General features: G+C 43.8%; 1 protein-coding gene across 1 annotated transcript in view; it reads left to right on the plus strand.

The window, feature by feature from the left end:
* Positions 1 to 20,679, plus strand: part of LOC115475135 (extended synaptotagmin-3-like) — a 103,297-nt gene extending 82,618 nt beyond the window's left edge. The window contains 4 exon segments of the mRNA XM_030210875.1: positions 407 to 483; positions 14,932 to 15,001; positions 15,429 to 15,518; positions 20,620 to 20,679. Coding sequence (XP_030066735.1) covers positions 407 to 483; positions 14,932 to 15,001; positions 15,429 to 15,518; positions 20,620 to 20,679 — 297 coding nt within the window.
* Positions 20,680 to 22,526: the final 1,847 nt, after the last annotated feature.

Genomic DNA, 22,526 nt, shown 5'->3' on the forward strand with positions numbered 1-22,526 from the left:
TGCAGAGTGGATGCACTTAAAGGTCAGTACGAGAAGTTTAAACTGTATGCGGAAGCGGACAGGGAGCCAGTGAAGTGACTCAAGGAGTGGGCTAGCATATGTGAAACTTAGAGCTGCTCCTGAAGGTAGCATAATAGTCCTCAGCACAGAATGATTCTGCTCAGTTTATCAGGTTGTCTTCACTGGTTCTTGCCTCCACCCTTTACAAAATGGCCTGATGAAGCCCACTGTGAAAAAGGGAGTGTGTTACTTCTTTGAAGCAGGCATGAGGCCTGGCTGATACATCTAAACCGTCAGTGCAGGATGCCTCTTTACTGTTCTGAGCAGGAGCAACATGCCAAGGCTTGCTTGATGCCTTAACCTGTTGAGAATACTGGAATACTAATATACCATTATATTCTTTCAGGCTCCCCGAATCCATGGCGTGAAGGTTTATACCAAACAAGTTGACAAGAGAGAAGTGATCCTGGACCTGCAAATATGGTAACTTGATGTACAAGAATAAAGCCTTTTAATATAGACCATGTTCCCAGTGGTTACCTTGACAGTACATCAAAATGCGTTATCTGGGATTAGGGCTGTAGTCTCTTTGCATGTGTTATGGATGATTTCTGATTTTAGGTTTGCAACAATAAAACTCCCCCAATATAAAACCAGCAAAATAAGCAAGTGTTGGATAAACACTGGCAAAACACTCTCCCTAATACTCTCTACCCCTTCCCCTTGCCTGCCTTGGGTCTGCCACTTTTTTTGTTCTTTTTGCACACTGTCAGTTCCTTGGATGATAACTCTAAGAGAAGAGGGAACCAATTTGACATGGCCAGTAGGGAGCAATTAGGATCGTGGTCCCTTGGTCTCAACATAGTTTGAGAAGAGTTTTCCCTATGAGAGGCAGTGGGGGAAAGGCATATAGAAGATGCATTCCCCAGTGGAGCAAGAAGGCATCTGGGGCTGCATGATCGGAAGCATAGAGTCTGGAACAAAAGCGGGGAAACTTGTTCTGAGGAGAAGTGAGCAGGTCCTCCACTGCTGGAATATTCGACAAGCTACAGGCATGTTGAGGGACCATTTGTGAGGCAGAAGTACTCTGCTCAATTTGTCTGCCAAAAGCATTCTGTTTGCTGGCTAGGTAAACAGCTCTGATAGAGACATTTTGAGAAACTGCCCAAGTCTCTATCTGGATTGCTTGTCGACAGAAGTGGTAAGAACCTGTTCCTCTTTGTTTGTTCAGGCAATACATTGCAATATGGTTGTCTGTGCAAACGAGTATTATCTGACCAAGAATGCGGTCTTAGAAAGTTTTGAAGGCATTCCAATACACAGGAACCATTTTGCTGAGATCCTTTTCCAACTATAATAACACAGAATGAGGGGTCCCTCCTCCATCCACACCCCCACTTTCTGGCCCTGATAGCTTGGTTTTTGATGACATAGACATATTTATTTATTTTATTTTTGTTACATTTGTACCCTGCGTTTTCCTACTCATGGCAGGCTCAATGCAGCTTACATGGGGCAATGGAGGGTTAAGTGACTTGCCCAGAGTCACAAGGAGCTGCCTGTGCCTGAAATGGGAATCGAACTCAGTTCCTCAGGACCAAAGTCCACCACCCTAACCACTAGGCCACTAGGCCACTCCTCCACTCACATTTCTTAAACCTTCCAGAAGGAGTCCTTAGAATAATATTACCCTGTAGAAAACCTGTTGCCATTAAGTGGAGAAGATTTTCCCTCTGGTATATAGACAGAGCACTCGACCCTGCTAGGTGCTCTCTTCCTACCCTTATAGAGTACCTTCTCCATCTTTCTGATCTGGCCTCAAAACTAACTCAGTCAGAGTACCATTAGCACTTTTCACCCTAAGGTTAATAATAAGCCAATTTCCATTTATCCCTTTATAGTCAGATTCATGAAAGGGTTATTTCATACCAAACCTCCTGTGGCATGGTATCTCAATCAGTTCATTGTATTTCCTGTCTTCTTCCCTCAGCCTCACTCTCATCCTGGAGAAGGAGCACTGGATACCTTAGACCGCAAGCATGCTCTTGCGTATTATCTGGAGCATACAAAACCTCATAGGAGGTCCTTCCAGCTTTTTGTATCCTTCAACCCTAACAGTTTAGGAATTCCCATTACCAAACGTTCTATCCCTACTTGGCTGGCTGACTGTATCTCCTACACGTATGCTCAGTCTGGGCTGACCCTTCATAGCCGTGTCACTGCTCACAATGTAAGAGCCGCCGTGGCAGCTTCAGCAGCCTACTTTTATGTACCTCCATTGAAGAAATTTGCAAGGCAGCAATGTGGTCTTCTACCTACACCTTCACTGCTCACTACTGTCTGGAGCAGCATTCTAGGTGGGACAGCTGGTTTAGACAAGCAGTCCTGAAAAATATTTTACTACTTAAGTCTTCTCCGCCCCCAGCTCTTTTTTTCCGCCAGGCTCTCTTTCTACTTAGTTGCCAGGTTTCATTATTATGTTGTGAGCCTGGCAGCTAGTGAGTCCCACATATGAGAATATAAGTACATAAGTAATGCCACACTGGGAAAAGACCAAGGGTCCATAGAGCCCAGCATCCTGTCCACGACAGCGGCCAATCCAGGCCAAGGGCACCTGGTGAGCTTCCCAAACGTACAAACATTCTACACATGTTATTCCCGGAATTGTGGATTTTTCCCAAGTCCATTTAGTAGCAGTTTATGGACTTGTCCTTTAGGAAACTGTCTAACCCTTTTTTAAACTCTGCCAAGCTAACCGCCTTCACCACATTCTCCGGCAACGAATTCCAGAGTTTAATTACGCGTTGGGTGAAGAAAAAGTTTCTCCGATTTGTTTTAAACTTACTACACTGTAGTTTCATCGCATGCCCCCCTAGTCCTAGTATTTTTGGAAAGCGTGAACAGATGCTTCACATCCACCTGTTCCACTCCACTCATTATTTTATATACCTCTATCATGTCTCCCCTCAGCCGTCTCTTCTCCAAGCTGAATAGCCCTAGCCTCCTTAATCTTTCTTCATAGGGAAGTCGTCCCATCCCCACTATCATTTTAGTCGCCCTTCTCTGCACCTTCCCCACTATCATTTTAGTCGCCCTTCTCTGCACCTTTTCCAATTCTACCATATCTTTCTTGAGATGTGGCGACCAGAATTGAACACAATACTCAAGGTGCGGTCGCACCATGGAGCGATATAACGGCATTATAACATCCTCACCTGTTTTCCATACCTTTCCTAATAATACCCAACATTCTATTCGCTTTCCGAGCCGTAGCAGCACACTGAGTAGAAGGTTTCAGCGTATTATCGACGAAGACACCCAGATCACCCATATCATATCATGCCTGCTTGTTCTCGGAGAAAGCAAAATTTAAACTTAACTGTAGCAGGTGTTCTCCGAGGACAGCAGGCAAATATTCTCACATCCCTCCCGCTTCCCCTTGGAGTTGTCATAGTTTTAGTATTGTACTGGTGATCCCGTGCTCGTGTGTTGAGCGGTAGGGCACTCAGGCATGCGCAGTAGGGGGCAATGCACTATTGCAGTTTCCACACCGGGCTCCGTGGACCACATCATCCATATGTGAGAATATATGCCTGCTGTCCTGGGAGAACACCTGCTGCAGGTAAGTAATTTTGCTTTTTGTACGCTCAAAGAATCCTAAATTGATTCCTAAAAATAGAAGCCCTAGTTAAATGCTGTGGGATTAGAGGAGCAGAACAAGTTGTTTGGAAAATATCTGGAATCTCTTGTTTATGGTATCATTTGTAGAACCACTGTAAGTGCTGGAGAAATGTAGTAAATGAGCTTTCTGTGTCCGTACATAATTATTGCAAATTTTTATTTATTTTTTTAATGTATTTTCAGTATTTATATACTGCCTAGACCTAAGCGGTTTACAATTTTTTTTTTTTATATTTTAAAATATTTATTCATTTTTATAGTAACAAACATAGTACTTATCAAACAGTCAATCACTTACAAAGTCAAAAATCCCTTCCCCCCCCCCCCCCCCCCGCCCTCCCTTCACCTCCCTCCCCCTCCCTCCCATCTAAGTTCCGATATTGAGTCCATAACTCTGAGGATTCACTGTAACGTCCCAATCTTTTGTCTGTAAGTTTCTCCATTTCACTGATCAAAGATATCTTTAAAATCCAGTCTCCTTCCGAGGGTGCCTCCAGCTGCGGTTTACAATTTCTTTATAGGTACTGTAAATAAAAATATATAATTTTGAGTTTAACTCATATGGGAAGGTACTATGTGGTGGGATATCATCTGTGCATGATGTTTATTTATTTTATTTACATTTGTACCCCGCGCTTTCCCACTCATGGCAGGCTCAATGTGGCTTACATTTACAGGTACTTATTTGTACCTGGGGCAATGGAGGGTTAAGTGACTTGCCCAGAGTCACAAGGAGCTGCCTGTGCCTGAAGTGGGAATTGACCTCAGTTCCCCAGGACCAGAGTCCACCACCCTAACCACTAGGCCACTCCTCCACTGGCAACATTCCATGTTCCACTGCACTAACCACTAGGCTACTCCTCCACTAGCAACATTCCATGTAGAAGTCTGCCCTTGCAGATCAGCAACACAGCCGCACAGGCTTCTCTTTCTGTGAAACAGAAACAGAAGCCTGCGAGGCTGATCTGCAAGGGCAGACTTCTACATGGAATGTTGCTAGTGGAATAGCAACATTAACATTCCATGTAGAATCTCAAATAGTAGCAACAGAATCTCAATAGTAGCAACATTCCATCTAGAATCTCCAATAGTATCTATTTTATTTTTGTTACATTTGTACCCCGCGCTTTCCCACTCATGGCAGGCTCAATGCGGCTTACATGGGGCAATGGAGGGTTAAGTGACTTGCCCAGAGTCACAAGGAGCTGCCTGTGCCTGAAGTGGGAATTGAACTCAGTTCCTCAGGACCAAAGTCCACCACCCTAACTACTAGGCCACTCCTAGGGGGTCTGCAGCAGTCATACACGAAACATATTCTGCACTTGTCGCTCCAGTAGGGCTAGTGCATTTGTTCGTGTGCATTCGGTTCTTTAACGCACTGTAAAAATGTAGATTTACCTAAAAAGGCATCTACTCTATATGAGGCCAAAGCTCAGTTGTAGATATTCATGTGATGCTCTTAAGAGGGTTTGGGAGTACGATTTGGAGGTGGGGGGAGGGGGGTCTTTTTGAGACACAATGGAAAGCTTTTTGGACTAGAGTCTGTAGACCATCATTGGCTGCGTTCACTCAGTCCTTGTAATATGCAGCCCCTTGGGCTTTGTCGATCCTTTCAAAGGTTGCAAAATTGACCGTAAGTGGCTCTAATAGATGTTCTGAAATAAAATCCATTGAATCCTCCTCTTCTGTTTAGCAATACGTTTGCCACAGACAAGGAATTTAGAATATGATCAGAAGAAAATAGAACTTTTAGTTGAGGGTGACATACCACGGAGCCCACCTGAACAGGTTTCAGATCTGCCTAGAATAATGATATACAAGGTGGAATACCAAAATGTAATAAATTAAAATGAAACATGACTTCAGAGCTCACCAGGAAGCATGCTGATTGCATGCTGTTTAAATAATGTGAATAATTTCATCATATATAATGGTGTACGTTCAAAATATTTTGCCTATTTATCGCTTTGCTGCTTTGTAATCATTGACGCTCCTGGTGAGTGCCTGCAGAGGGACTGATTTTGCAGTCCACATTATACAGTTGATTGATGCTGGAAAAAATGCAAGCATTAGTCAGTTTGTCATTTATACTGCATCCTTATCATGGCAAATTTCAACACAGTCCAGTGTGTTAGCAGTTCTTTTCATGCAGTCTGTTCTGTTTGTCAGTGTAAGTTTAAGCGGTTACATCATACACTTACTCCAAAAGCAGCTTAGCCTTTTAAGTCTGCCAAGCTCTTCTTAATGTCTTTATTGTACCGTGAAGCATGCATGTAGTAACTGAGACAAGGATAGTGTTGTGTTGCGTTGTACTGTACAACTGTGATGCAAAGTGGAAGTTGGAGGAAGAGGCGGGAAGCGGCAAAACAGATCTAGAAGTTCCCTGACGCCGGCTGTGCAGCTTGGAGCCTTTGAAAAAAGGGACGGTTGGTTATCTTGTAACATATAGACATAGCATGATGGTTTATACCAGTGTGTGTTGGTAATTTTTTTTTTTTTTTAAATAATATTTCAAACCTTATTCACAAGATATATCTTGTACAAGAAACACAGAGATATTATCTGAAATAACAAAAAAATATTCTAAAGTAAATATTCCTCTTTTCTTAGACCTCTAATTTAGAGGGGGAGGTCAGTAAAGTTGAGGAGAACATATATCATATTAGTTCATAATAGGCAATAAGGCCTGGACCCAAACCACGGGCTTTACAATTACTTTACTCAACACTAGTCCCGAAAGTTATTTGGTAATTTTCTTTAAAGCAATAAAGCTTTTCAGCTGATCCGGTTCATAGAAAACATATTTGTTACCCACATATCTTATCATACATTTGCACGGGTATGCCAGTAAAAAACTGGCCCCCAGTGCTTTAGTATCTTCTCTTAATGCAAGAAACTTTCTCCGTTTTTCCTGAGTTGCTCTTGTGACATCCGGGTAAATCCAGATTTGTGCGCCCAAGAATTCTTTTAAAGCATTTTTAAAATAGAACTTCATTATTGAGTTCAAGTCTTGCTCGAAGACTAAAGAAACCAACAACGTAAGAGCGAGTGTGGATATCGGTTTAGGATTGCTGTAATGATGGTACATTTTTAACAACAGGCTCTCTCACGGTCCAACTCTGCGCCCCCCCCCCCCCCCCCAAATTGCAGAGCTGGCTATACCCAGGGAGAGAGCCGGGGGGAGGGATCATGCATTACTCTCTCCGGGAAATTTTTTTTATTTTTAAATGCTTCCAGGTTCCAATCTAATTCAAGTTTAACGTGGGATAAAATGCCATAAATAAGTAAATAAATTGACAGAAACTGTGAACATTCAGCACCTGATTCCCATAACATGATGTCTGTTTTAGAAGCCGCAAACAAATCTTTTCCGGAGAGGAGGCGGAGGAAGAGCGTAGAACGAGAGGACATGAAATGAGATTGAAGGGGGGCAGACTCAGGAAAGATGTCAGGAAGTATTTCTTCACGGAGAGGGTGGTGAACGCTTGGAATGCCCTCCCGCGGGAGGTGGTGGAGATGAAAACGGTAACGGAATTCAAACATGTGTGGGATAGGCATAAAGAAATCCTGTGCAGAAGGAATGGATCCACAGAAGCTTAGCTGAAATTGGGTGGCGGGGGAAGAGGGGTTGGTGGTTGAGAGGCTAGGATAGGGGAGGGCAGACTTATACGGGGTCTGTGCCGGAGCCGGTGATGGGAGGCGGGACTGGTGGTTGGGAGGCGGGAAATACTGCTGGACAGACTTATACGGTCTGTGCCCTGAAAAGACAGGTACAAATCAAGGTAAGGTATACACATATGAGTTTATCGTGGGCAGACTAGATGGACCGTGCAGGTCTTTTTCTGCCGTCATCTACTATGTTACTATAGTTTTACCAGGAGAAAAAAAAATCTCTGCACCAATAACAGGGTTAAATGTGGTAAATAAGTAACTAAATAAATAGATAGATAGAAACTCTAAATGTTGAGCACCTGATCCTTATAATGACATCTGTTTTAATGGCCCTTTACCAGGGAAAAAAGATCTCTGAACAAATATAATACATGCTAGGGTGTCCCTACAACCAGCCCCTCTAAAATGACACACTGAATATGATTGATAACAAATTACTACTCTATCTATGAAAAGTTATTCCATTACTATACTTCCTCTGACCTCTGTGTACATCTGTATGCTGCCAAAGCTGGCATGTTTGAAAATATAAGAGAGATTGAATTAAAATGCTACCAACAATAAAGAACGGCAACATAGATGCAGCAGCTCATAAGTTTGCTTGATTTTGTTTTGAGTTTAACGGCGAAAAACAGCTGCGCGGGAAGGGGAAACAGACTAACCTAAATAGCTTCAACTTTTTTTTTTTTTTTTACTTCATGCTGTCTCTATCTTCATCCAAACCCAGCATCATCTCTCTCCTGTTCCTCTGTGAGTCCTACCTCTCTCAGCTTTCATTCCCTCTCCAGCAGCTGTAGTGGTAACACGGACACTGCCTGGTCCACCCGGAGCCTTGTCTCTGCCGAGTAGTTTACAGCCCTGCTGATGCAACTTCCTGTGGGTGGGATCTAGCAGAGAAAAGGCTACGGTGAGGGGGGGGGATGGTGATCCTAAGGGACGACATGACGAGGCATGCTGGGAGCCTATGGGCGGGTGGGGGCTTAGGGAGGAGGGAGAGAGGAGGAGAAAAAAAAACCCGGATGCTTGTGTGCTCGCTGCCTGACTCCAACAACCGGCTCGCAAAAATCAGTAAAATTTAACAACTGGCTCATGCGAGCCGGCTCCAGCACACCACTGGTTTATACCAAAAAGACCAGAGAGAAGAGATCCTGGAACTACAGATAATGTTATACTGAATTGCTTTTTCTGGTTGCACAGCTCAATAAGAATAGTTGATGATGGCAGATAATGGCCTGACAGTCCATTCAGTCTACCCAACAAGATAGCATAGGGTATGATGTGATGCCACATATGTATACTTGGGACCAGCCAGCCTAAGGAATACATAATGCTTGTGGAGGGGGTGGTTATACTGATGTTTCTTAAAACAACTGTCATTTAGTAAATACAGAGCACTACATTAGAAGCACAGGGACATGAAATGCTACCACTGCAAAACGAAAAGGTTTCAGGAATTGATTTTCTCCTTCCTTCAGTCTCTATTTTTTGTGAACAACACTGTCATCCTAGGGGCGTAGACACAGGTGGGCCTGGACCCATCCACATTCGTCCCAGGCACACCCAGCAGCAGCTGGCCTGGCTGGTTTTCACAGGAGGAAGCCAGCAGGACAGAAAAAGCAGACTTGTAATTGCTGGTTTTCTGCTAAACACCACTGTCGGTCCCTTCTCCGCTGCTGTTTTGCACCAGATCGCCCGAAGACCTTCCGGCAGCGCAGAACCTCCCAGCCGTGTTTCGCTGATGAATCTGCAGCATCCTGACTTCATGGAAACAGGAAGTTTGTGTCCTAAGGGGCGGGACGCTGCAGAGCTGTTAGCGGGCATGCGGCTGGGAGGTCCCGTGCTGCGTTTGTGGATGACATCGCCTCTGCCTACAGGTTTTCGGGTGATCGGTGGCAAGTACTGATGAAGGGCCAGCAGGGTTGCAGGGAAAGGAGCTGCTGCAGGGGACAGGGAGATCTAGAAGAGAGCTTAAGTGAGGGAGGGGTGGGGGGCGGCCATGCAGGAAATATGACCTAGATGAAAAATGTAAAGGAACTAGGGTAGTGGGGAATAAGGACATAGAGGGTAGAGAAATAGAGGAGATGCAAAATTGGGGGGTGGGGGGGGGGAGAAAAAAGATATAGAGGAGGAATGCTAAACATGAGACAAGGAATGGGAGATGATACTGGACAGAGAGAGGGCATGTAAGGGGGTAGAATTCTGACCACAAGGATGGACAGGACACAGAGAGGGGATGCTGGACATGAGGGAAAGAATGGGGAGATTCTGGTTAAGGGAGGGACAGGCCACAGAGAGGGGGTGCTAGGTATGAAGGAAGGAAAGGGAGAGTATTCTGGACATAGGGACTGGACAGAGAGAGGGCATGCTAATAGGTGGCATTCTGGCCACAGGTAGGGACAGGACAGAGAGGGGGGTGGTGGCATCAAGGAAAGAATGGGGGAGATTCTGGCTAAGGGAGGGCTAGGCCACAGGGGGTGATAAGAGAGAACTGTAGCTGAGCGAAAACAGAGCTACTTGCAAGTTGATCCTCATGTGCAAATGGTTAAAGCCACTTTCAAAGGAGTAGCCATATTAGTCATTTTGAAAATAGATTACTGTAATGCCTTGTATTATAGTCTGCCACTCAGACTCAGAGACAGCATCTATAGCTTGTTCAAAACACTGCTATTAAGTTATTATCTGGTAAGAAAAAACATGACCATGTATCTGTTTTGTTCATTTCTGAGCATTGGCTCTCAGTGACTTATATCATTCTTTTTTAAGTATCTGATGATAGTTCATCAAGTAATGTATTCTGGTCTACCCAATTCTCTATCTAATCTTCTTACCGTATGTTCCACGTCAGACCCTACGTTCCTCACAACAACATCTTCTCACTGTCCTCTCCCATCACCGTATTTGGCTTGATGTTCTCAGACACGTTTGCTTTAGATTCGTTGCTCTGACACTTTAGAATAATTTACCACTTTCTATTAAAGGGTAAAGGGTCATGGATATGATATTCTGCCTTTCTGTGGTACAACCAAAGCAGTTTACATTTATTATATTCAGATATATATATTTTTTGTTCCTAGTGGGCTCACAATCTAAGTTTTAGATCAAGGGTCACAAGGAGCTGCAGTGGGAATCAAACCCAGTTCCCCAGGATCAGAGTCCGCTGCACTAACCACTAGGCTACTCCTCCACTAGCAACATTCCATGTAGAATCTCAAATAGTAGCAACAGAATCTCAATAGTAGCAACATTCCAGAATCTCAAATAGTAGCAACAGCAACATTCCATGTAGAATCTCAAATAGGGAAAGGGAAATGGGACTTGACATACCGCCTTTCTGAGGTTTTTGCAACTACATTCAAAGCAGTTTACATATATTCAGGTACTTATTTTGTACCAGGGGCAATGGAGGGTTAAGTGACTTGCCCAGAGTCACAAGGAGCTGCAGTGGGAATCAAACTCAGTTCCCCAGGATCAAAGTCTGCTGCACTAACCACTAGGCTACTCCTCCACTAGCAACATTCCGTGTAGAAGCCTGCCCTTGCAGATGACCAATGCGGCAGCGCAGGCTTCTGTTTCTGTGAGTCTGACATCCTGCACGTACGTGCAGGGCGTCAGACTCACAGAAACAGAAGCTTGCGCGGCCGCATTGCTGATCTGCAAGGGCAGGCTTCTACATGGAATGTTGCCAGTGGAATAGCAACATTCCATGTAGAATCTCAAATAGTAGCACTAAAATCTCAATAGTAGCAACATTCCAGAATCTCAAATAGTAGCAACAGCAACATTCCATGTAGAATCTCAAATAGGGAAAGGGAAATGGGACTTGATATACCACCTTTCTGAGGTTTTTGCAACTACATTCAAAGCAGTTTACATATATTCAGGTACTTATTTTGTACCAGGGGCAATGGAGGGTTAAGTGACTTGCCCAGATTCACAAGGAGCTGCAGTGGGAATCGAACCCAGTTCCCCAGGTTCTGAGCCCACCGCAACTAATCATTAGGCTATTCCTCCACTCCAAATATTATTCTCTTAGTAAGACTGAACACTAACACCAGAAATTCAAAACCTCACTTAAGTCCCATTTCTTCACCAATGCTTTTCCTCAGTTGCATCCCAGATAACTTCCACATATGAGAACCCTGGTTCGCAGCCGACAGTGTAGTAACTCTTGTCCTCCTGTTATTTGTTCTGAAATCCTAATCCTTTTTTTCCCCATTGTAACTTCCTTTTGAACGTTTTGTTGTTAAAGGTTATCCATCATTGTATTGGATTTGTAAACTGCTTAGGCGGCGCCTTCTAAACAATTTGAGACATGAAGCTTTGCGGACCAGAGTCCACTTTGCCAGATGCATGCATCAGTAAATTTGTTGTCTATAAGGCGCCACTTGCCCCAGTCATAAGAACAGCCATACTGGATCAGACCAATAGTTCATCTAGCCCAGTATCCCGTTTCCAACAGTGGCTAATCTAGGTCAAAAGTATCTGGCAGAACTCCAAAGAGTAGCAACATTCCATTCACAATCTCAAAGAGTGGCAACATTCCATTCACAATCTCAAAGAGTGGCAACATTCCATGCTACCAATCCCAGGGCAAGCAGTGGCTTCCCCCCATGTCTGTCTCAATAGCAGATTATGGCAGCCTCTCCTGCCCGCTTTAATTGTTTTGAATATCGGCCGGACTGTGTCTAATCCAGAAAGTTAGGTGTTCTAATTCTGACTGCGGTGTCATCTGGGTAATTTGCCCGTTACTAAAACCTTTATGGTGGAAAACGTTGCTTGAATATCTATATTTTGCATTCCTCCTTTTTGATGAAATGCTTGTGTTTGAGACCGGACAAGCTTCTGCATGCCCTATAGTTTGAGCTAAATGATTTACATGCACCAGGGTGGAGAGGGATTTTGCCACAGCTGTTCCAGTTCCACTGAAGGCTACGTCACTAAATTGCTTTTACTTTACCTTATCAACACCCCCGGGGACTTTTATTCCAGATGTACTGGAAATAATCTCCTGGTATAGCCTTGGTTGCCAGGTAATGATGCTGAAACTCCAGGTCTATACAGTGAGTAACCTGAAAGCAGTGGAAAAGAAATGACCAGATCCCCACCCAAGTGAACTGCTACACACCACTTCTCCCACCATACAATGGGTATGATCCACTGGTCCTCAGAGATAGAGCAGTCAATTTTTATTCCTGAGTATCTCTTCTTTATCAAGGCCTAGTATAATCGGGTTCCTTTGTTTTCTCAGCAGAGCAGATCTATGCCTTGAAAAGGTCCAGTGGACAGATAGAAACAATCGAATTCTCAAGCCAGATACATTATTCTGTCAGTATTTGTTTTGTCAGCTGATTCAGCGTCCAGTCCAGCGTTTTTTTAGTCACGCAATTTATGCACAAGTCCGCGTCTGGGTTCCCTGAGGAAGAAATACGAAACGGGACCGTCGGAGTCTATACGCAGGACGGATTTGTTAAAAGATAAGTTATTTTGTGGTTTTGTTTGACTTCTTAGAGCTGGAACTATGTGCGAATATAAGCATTTATAAATATAAGAAAATAAAAATAGATTTATTTTTTGGGGGGTTTTCAGTCTATGATGACTTGTTGTGCATGCAATTAATGAACAACATTCAATATTGCAGCACTTGTTGAGACTTTTCCTTCTTTTTTCTGGACTAAGTTGGACTGCTTTGATGTACTCAGGAATAAAAATTGACTGCTCTATCTCTGAGGACCAGTGGATCATACCCATTGTATGGTGGGAGAAGTGGTGTAGCAGTTCACTTGGGTGGGGATCTGGTCATTTCTTTACCACTGCTTTCAGGTTACTCACTGTATAGACCTGGAGTTTCAGCATCATTACCTGGGGGGGGAAGAGGGGTTGGTGGTTGAGAGGCTAGGATAGGGGGGGCAGACTTATACGGGGTCTGTGCCAGAGCCGGTGATGGGAGGCGGGACTGGTGGTTGGGAGGCGGAAATACTGCTGGACAGACTTATACGGTCTGTGCCCTGAAAAAGACAGGTACAAATTCAAGATATGAGTTTATCTTGGGCAGACTAGATGGACCATGCAGGTCTTTTTCTGCCGTCATCTACTGTTACAATGTTACTATGTCCTTGTTTTGATATAGACAACACCACGCTGCTTGTTTGGATTTGATTAGATTTGTTTTGCACCATTAATACACAGGCTGGACTTGCACTTCTACTGCTCCAATTATTTGCCCATAATGGGGAAGTCCAGGGCACAATTATATCTGAATCGGTTTGTGGGTGTGATCAAGGGCTGTGCTCATATTAAAGGTGTCATTTTATGAAATTCCTATTTATCCTTATTTATTATTGCATTTGTATCCCACATTTTCCCACCTATTTGCAGGCTCAAAGTGGCTTACATAATTTTGTTAAATACAGTTAATCCTGGATGTCAGGTACAATTATTGTTGTGCAGAGATTAATTAAGGGAAGAAGTAGAGAGAAGGAGGAAGGAATTTATTAGGTATATTAGACGGTGGGTTTTCAGAGGTGGATTAGTAAGGTTCTGGGTTTTCATTGTAGGCTTTGTTGAAGAAATACGTCTTGAGGGATTTGCGAAAGATAGTTGTTTCGTTGATTGTTTTCAGGTCTCTAGGTAGTGCGTTCCATAACTTCGTGCTCATGTAAGAGAAGGTGGTATCGTGCATCATCTTGTATTTTAGTCCTTTGCAGTTGGGGAAGTGCAGGTTGAGAAATTTAGTACTTGATCCTTTTTGTCATGGTTGCAGTTTATAGGAGCAGCTATTTGTTTCATTTATGACATGGTGCTAGTAGGTGTATTCAGCAACTTGACAGGAACACATTAGACTGTAAACTCCAAGAAACAGGCACAGTCTACTACAACAGAGCTGCCAAGGGGGTCCAATCTTTGAGAGGGAGATGTTAAGCCATGCCCTCGACTCCACCCTGATCTGCCCAAGCTCCACCCCTCTCTGCCCTGTCATGCCTTCCCAACCAGACCCACCCACTCTGTCTCCTTACTCCACCATCTAACAGACCTCAGCCATGGCACCAACAGTCCGTAGTCTTCTATTGAGACAGATATGGGAAGCAACTACTTGCCCTGGGATTTGTAGTATGGAATGTTGCCACAATTTGGGTTTCTGCTAGGTACTTGTGACCTGGCTTGGCCACTGTTTGGAAAAGAGGATACTGGGCTAGATGGACCATTGGTCTGACCCAGTATGGCTACTCTTAAGTTCTGTTCTCATGTCAGCTGCATTTCTGATTCTGTTTTAAGGGTGATATTGCAAGCATTGTACTAAACATAAACGTGAGGATTAGAATTCTGAGTGGAGTCCACATGGAGGCAGGAACCTCCCTACCCAATTAGATGTCAGCAGGAAAATCTTTGCCCTAGAAACAGTCTGTATAAGAGACGCAGAATAAGGGACGGATGGGAGGGGAAACGGCAGTAGAATGGTGGCATTGCATTTCCTGTAAGTCAAGCTCTGCAAAAACTAGCAGAACTCTGACAGTTTCTCAAACTCTTAGCCCCATGCTGGTTCAGAAGACACTGTGCATAAACCCCCTTCTCTTTTTGCAGCTACATAGGAGACTGCGAGATCAACGTGGAAGTGAAGAAATTGTGTAAGGCAGGAGTGAAAGGAATTCAGGTACGTAAAGAACACGCATGCCTAGGTCGATAGGGGTCACTTTAATAATAGCACCTACAACATTTGGGAGGTGGGTTTCACCTCCCATGCCCACCACAAGCTCTGCCTATGCATCTGGGCATGCAAAGTGGAGTAAAAAAAAACAGAGCTTCAAAGTTACCCAGTTCTAGAAGGAAATTGTAGGCCATTCCTGGATTTCTGCCATCCTCATGCTGGTACGTTATGGGACATGCAGCAGATTTCAATCCCATACTGCTTTGGGATGGAACTTTAAAACCAGGACTGGCCACAAGGATTCCCTACCAGAACTGGATAACTTGGCAGCTCTGAAAACAGATTATTTATGTTATGGTGGGAAGTGTTTTAGTTTTGAGACAGATATTGATTCCTTGCTTTTTTACACTTGTTTGCTCTGATTTGTTCATAGATCCATGGGACTTTGCGGGTGATCCTAGCACCTCTCCTTTCTCAATTACCTTTTGTGGGAGCTGTGACCATGTTTTTCATTCAGAAACCTGTAAGTGTTTTTTTTTAATATGATTTTCCATTCGTAAATTTGGTCCCGAACTTAGTTAAAATTCACAGCCAAAGGCGTTTTGGACTTTTTCAGGCCTTAAAATTAATACCACTCATGTTCACAAAGATAAAGGTCTGCCAAAAAAAAAATATATATATATATACATACACATACATATATACACACACACACACACATATATATAATATATGTGGTGTGTGTATATATATATATATATATATACACACACAATTCTATTCTAGGTTCAGTGCTAAATATTGGTTGCACTGTAATCACTACTTCCAACAAGCAACCGTTGCAATTAAAATACAAATCTTTATTAAATATACAATATCAAAATATTCCACAATATCAAAATATTCCAATTATTATCTAGTATCATCCATACATCATCCATACAATATTGTGGAATATTTTGCTATTGTATATTTAATAAAGATTTGTATTTTAATTGCAACGGTTGCTTGTTGGAAGTAGTGTGTGTATATATATATATATATTATATATATATATATATGTGGAAAAGGCCAACCCAAGTGCAAATGGAAACAAGCCAAATACACCAGTATAAAATAAAATTTGACAAACTAGTTACATGCAGATTTATATAGACTGCCAACAGTCTATGATGATTGTCCAAATGTAGGATGTGTCCATTAGTATTGTGTAAGTGCCCACCATGCTTTGGCATGATGTCTACGTCAGGGAACTAGAAAGTGCATAATACAATACTAAGGCAGCACAAGGCATCAAATAACGATGAGAAAAGGAATAAAAAAGCAATGGAAGGATGGAACTAAAAAAATGTCTCATATTATCAGTAAAATGCAAAGGGGTCCTTTTACTAAGGTGCGTTAACAGATTTACCCCCCCCCCCCCCCCCCGTTAACTAAGCTACGCTAGTGGCTTGGTGTGCAAATGCCGACACATGAAAACCATTCGTACATTATAGAATTAAAAACATTCCAAATCATATACAAAAACAGGAAGGGGACTACATCAATTAGCCAAGTACATTAAAATGAATCGAGGATCATAAATATAATGAATAAAAATCATATAGAAGATGAAGCTATAAAAACTCTGGCACATTTTAACTATATAAAAATGCACCTCCAACATTCTGAAGCCGAGAAAGTGAAGCCTTCAAGCCTTGAAGCGTTCCTGCAACGTTCCGGAACTACGTGTCGTCAGTTGAGGAGATGGAGCCTTACAGAGCGCACGAATGCTTCAAGGCTTGAAGGCTTCACTTTCTCACACACACACTCACTCTCTGTCTCTCACATACACTCTCTCTCACACACAGACTCACACACACACTCTGTCTCTCTGACACAAACACACACACACACACACTCTGTCTGTCTGTCTGTCTCTCACTCATTCTCTCTCACACACTCTCACCCACACACTCTCTCTCTCAAACATACACACTCCGAGGAAAGGGGGGCATGGAACACACTGGGGAGGAGAGGGGGGGGGCATGGAACTCGGAGGGAAGGGGGGGGCCAAGAACTCAGAGGGGAGGAGAGAGAGGGAGGGAGGAGAGGGAGGGAGGGGGCCTGTACCTCGGACGGAAGGGGGGCCTGGAACTCGGAGGGGAGGAGGGAGGGAAGGAGGGGGTCATGGAACTTGGAGCCCCACACACCACACTCACTCTCTATCTCTCACATACACTCTCTCTCACACATTCTATCTATCTTCTCACATACACTCTCTCTCACACATTCTATCTCTCTCTCACACACACTCTATCTCTCTCTTTCACACACTCACTCACACACACATACACTCTGTCTCTCACACACTCTCTCTCTGACACAAACACACACACACTCTGTCTGTCTGTCTGTCTGCTCTCTCTCACTCATTCTGTCTCTCACTCACACACTCCATCTCTCACACACACTTTCTCTCTCTCACACACTCTCGCTCTCTCAAACATACACACTCTGAGGAAAACCTTGCTAGCGCCCGTTTCATTTGTGTCAGAAACAGGCCTGTTTTACTAGTAGGTTATAAAACAGGGAAATGATAACATACGAAAATAAATATAATAAGATAAAAACAGGTCCATGTTTACAAATCATATACAAATGATAATTATAAATAAATAGAATAGATAAGGGGCTTGTTTTCTAAATTGGGATAAGGTTTTTGTTTTTTTCTTTCTTTTCTTTTGGGGTTATTTTTATTTTTTATTTTTCTTGTACTTACCCACATTAGAAGCAAAAACTAGCAAGTGGTAAGTGCAAAGCCTCTGTGGTAAATGCAGGGGGCATGCCCAGTGTCTGTCCTACATTTACTGCATCTACTGCACAGACACAGTTTTAATTGCAATGGCAGCTTACTCTGGGTGCTCCCACACTGTCTGGCACAGCATGTAATGGGATGCAGCTTCATAACCAGGTCTGCACCCTGGTTCATAAAATCATTTATGGAGATGCCCCGGTCTACATGTCAGACCTCATAGACCTGCCACCCAGGAACACTAAAAGTTCAGCAAGCACATTCCTGAATCTCCACTTCCCCAGCTGCAAAGGACTAAAATGCAAATTAACACACGCATCCAGCTTTTCCTACATGAGTACGCAACTATGGAATGCATTACCCCCTGACGTGAAAAGAATACGCGACCGAATCAACTTTCGGAAATCACTGAAGACTTGCCTCTTAAACAAAGCATACCACAATGATTCATCATATGAACTTTAACGCATTACCGCCTTATCTGTTAACTCGAATGTGATCTCTTTATACCGGATTGTTAATTCCACTTTATCACCCATGTTCTTTATGTAATACCAATTGTATCTTTCACTCTGGAATGGCGATCGCCATGACGGAACTATGTAAGCCACATTGAGCCTGCAAATAGGTGGGAAAATGTGGGATACAAATGCAACAAACAAACAAATAAATAAACACAACAAAATACTGAAATTGACCTGCCTTGCTGCTTCTCTTCAGACCTGGCCACATCAGGGGACTGGGTAGATCCCAGATTTCACTTGCTTGGTCTCTTCCTTCCCAAGATGCTGAAAAAGATACTGGAAATTCAGTTCTGAACCATTCCATCAGAAGTTAAGCCCCGGGCTAATCTGAATTTAAAGAAATTGAAGTGCATGCCATAGGGTACTGTACGTGGGTTCGGGGATTGTGACTGGGAATAGATCTCAGCATTGAGATCTGCCAAGATTGGCCACTGTTGGGCAGGATGCTGCGCTTGGTGAACCATTGGTCTGAGCCAGCCTGGATGTTCTGTCCATGGTGAGGAGTGGAGAGAACTGAATGAGATGCTCCAGCTCTTACGGTACATGGCAGTACCCTGTAGTGTTCCGATCCTGAACTTTAGGTGGTAAATTTAGATGAACACAGCGAGGGTGACAATGGAAAGAGCAGCAGACGATGATCAAACAAATCTGCTTTATTGTGATATCCAAGACTAAACACGAATCGTGTTTCAGCCTAAAAAGGCCTTCCTCGGGAGTCTTCTGAGGATATGTCTTGATACTTAGCTAGGCTAAAACGGAATGCAGATGATGTCTGATATCTGGATTCTTTACAGTAGAAAACTTGTATAAACGCTTGAACTCTCTAGAGACTCGTGTTGGGTCTTGGATATCACAAAGGGCAGATGTGTTGAGTCATTGTCTGCTGCTCTTTCCATTGTCACCCTCGCTGTGTTCGTTTGACTTGCGGGTCTGCAAGGGTTGCTGGCCTTCTGTTTCCTGCTGTAAATTTAGATGAGACATTTGTAAAAGATCATCACAGGATACCGTTTAAAGAAATTTCCAAGCACATCTGGATAAGTTGCCTATACATCTTATAAGCTGCAGAGGGAGGCTCTTTTTTGGCACAGTGTGAGTTTTATGGCGAGTATTAGCAGTAGATCTGAGCGACTGAGATCGTACGCCACACACCCTGGCTGAGAAGTGAGTTCATTCCTGTCATAGTATGCACAAAACTAACCCATTTGGAGAAATTGCCCCTGAGAGAATCTATTGGGATCTATAATTAGAGTACACACTTGTAATTCTGCAAACGCCGAACTCTTCAGTCAGATGAAATAGGTCTAAAGCCAATAGAGAGAGAAAAATATACCAGATTTATAGTAGATTTGAAAGGTACGTAAGTATTGCCATACTGGGAAAGACCAAAGGTCCATCAAGCCCAGCATCCTGTTTCCAACAGTGGCCAATCCAGACCACAAATACCTGGCAAGATCCCAACAAAGTACACAACATTTTATACTGCTTATCCCTGAAATAGTGGATTTTCCCCAAGTCCATTTAATAATGGTCTATGGACTTTTCCATTAGGAAGCCGTCCAAACCTTTTTTAAACTCCGTTAAGTTCTTTAATGCTTCTCAAATGCCAACTCTAATTTGACCATAAATGTTCTTGTCGCTTCTTGCATTAGTGGAACACCAATGTCTTGTCTAAACCAGAGTCACATCAACAGCAATGCCCCAAGTTACAAGACAGACTGGCAAAGCCGCCTGTTAATAGAATTTGTCGACTTATTGTCCTTTTCTGGTACTGGGAAACAAAAGCCCAGGGCTACCTCTGTTGAGAGCAGTAGTACTGTGAATAATATTCTAGGTGATAATATCATAACAGGCACCTAGTTTTAAAAAACGATTCCCAAAATACACCTTCAGTATTTTATAAAGGCAACGTAGGCTTCTATGAGTCTTTTATAAAATAGGTTCCCAGAAGTTCCCCCATGGTGCAGATATGCATGCATGCATGCACTCATTGTTATAAAATGCACTGCACCTCTTAACTATACCCCTGGGAATGCCTATGCAAATGTCTCTTAAAAGAAGGAGCTAGATTACTGTGTGCCTAGTTTCTATGCGTGTCTAACTCTGAACAAAATGATTGGAGACATTCTTCGTTTTCAGAAAATGCTTTTTAAAATTATCCCTGAAATGTCCTGTGGTATAGCCTGCCTTCAGAACTGAAGCAGCTGAAACTGGCTTACAACTTGGATCCATGCCGCATTAAAGAATTGTACATTTTTTATATGAGAATAACTTGATAACATTCTCTTGAATTCTTCTTATTCTTCTAGCACCTGGAAATCAACTGGACGGGATTAACAAACCTCCTGGAAATCCCTGGAGTCAGGTAGACATTGTTCACTCGTGTGGTTTTTGCTAAAGAAGTGTGTGCTAGTCCCTCAGATAGATTTGGAGGGGCATTTTTGATATTACATCTCAGTCCGACTTTGGATGTTTTGCTCAAAATGTCCAGAATCCAAATAACGAACGTAGCCATTTTCAAACCGGCAAAACGTCTTTTTATTTTTTATTTTTCAAAAAATGCACAAAATCAAGCCATTAGGATATTGGGGTGGGGGAGCATTCTTATTAGACTGGCCACACAAACATCCCAGCAGAGCAGTGGGGCACCCTAGGGGGCAGTGCAGTGGACTTCACAAAAATGGTCCCAGGTACACATCTCACCGTTACCCTCTTATATTTTATGATGAGACCTTCAAAACCTACCAAAAAAAACCTTACAGTATCCAACTGTAGACAACTACAATAGCCCTTTTGCCTGCAGGTGTCACCTATATGTGGGTACTATAGGTTTTTGGTGGGTTTTGGAGGGCTCACACTTTCCACCAGGGGCATAGCCAGACTTTGGCGGGAGGGGGGTCCAGAGCCCGAGGTGAGGGGGCACATTTTAGCCCCCCTGCCATTACTGACCCCTCCCCCCGCCAACGATGACCCCCCTCACCATTGCCGACCCCCCCCACCGCTCCTCTCGACCCCCTCCCGCCGCCAACCCTCCCCCGCCGTGGGCTACCTTTGCTGGTGGGAGACCCCAATCCCCACCAGCTGAGGAGGTCCTCTTCTTCCTCTGATTCGACGTCAGAACGAAGCCTGGCTGATCTGCAAGGCTTCGTTCTGTTTCTGTGAGTCTGATGTCCTGCATGTACAATGTGCAGGACGTCAGAAACAAAACAAAGCCTTTGAATCGGAGGAAGAAGAGGACCTCCTTGGCTGGCGGGGATTGGGGTCCCCCGCCAGCAAAGGTAGTCCACGGCGACAGCGGGGAGGGTTGGCAGCAGGAGGGGGGCTCGAGAGGGTCGGCAGGGGGTCCAGGGGCAAATCTACTGGGGCCCAGGCCCCATGTAGCTACGCCACTGTTTTCCACCACAAGTGTAGCAGATAGAGCGGGATATGGGCCTGGGTCCCCCTTCTATACAGTCCACTGGACATAAAAACATTTTTATAGCGCTGGATATGACATGCGCTGGGGGTGGGAACTGTAGCCCGGTGGTACTTTTTTTTTAGGTGAGCGGTAAGCCCGCGTTGGGCTTACTTCCGCTTTGTAAAAGGGGCCCTGTGTGTCTTCATAAAATACTAGCACAGATCTTGAAGAAATAGTGCCTAGATTGTGGGCACTGAGGTTTTCCCCTTCTTCAGGAGCAGGTGTAAATCTTAAGTTAATAAATTGCAACTCTGCCCACGCCCCATCCAAACTCATCTCCTCAGAGCACTTGCTCTACAAATGTACCCTGGCTTGCACTGCATATACTTTTAGGTGTGATCTAATGTTATAAGGGAAAAAGGTTTATAAAGTTATTTTTTTAATGATCCACCTTCATTGACTGTTCTGTACCATGGCTGACTTGGCTTTTTTTTTTTTTTTAATGTGTAAGTGTTGAATTTTCTGTGGTAGCTCAGAAAGTAACTTGAATTTCCGCAGGAAGCATTAACAGTACACAGTGCCATGGCGAGGGCAGCTGACACCCGGGGCGGGTCGCCGCTGCACACCCCCTCCCCGGGTGCAGCACGGCGCACCCCCCTCCCCCCGGAGCCCATTCTTACCACTGGCATATGAAAGGGGACGGGTGGGAGGGCCACTCCGCCCCGAGTGCACGTCGCTGGGAGCTGCATCGGCTCCGCTGGTTCCCTGCTCCTCTGCCCCGGAACAGGAAGTAACCTGTTCCGGGGCAGAGAGAGCAAG

The sequence above is a fragment of the Microcaecilia unicolor genome, chromosome 7 (assembly GCF_901765095.1).
Source record: "Microcaecilia unicolor chromosome 7, aMicUni1.1, whole genome shotgun sequence".
In the NCBI taxonomy this organism is placed as follows: domain Eukaryota; kingdom Metazoa; phylum Chordata; class Amphibia; order Gymnophiona; family Siphonopidae; genus Microcaecilia; species Microcaecilia unicolor.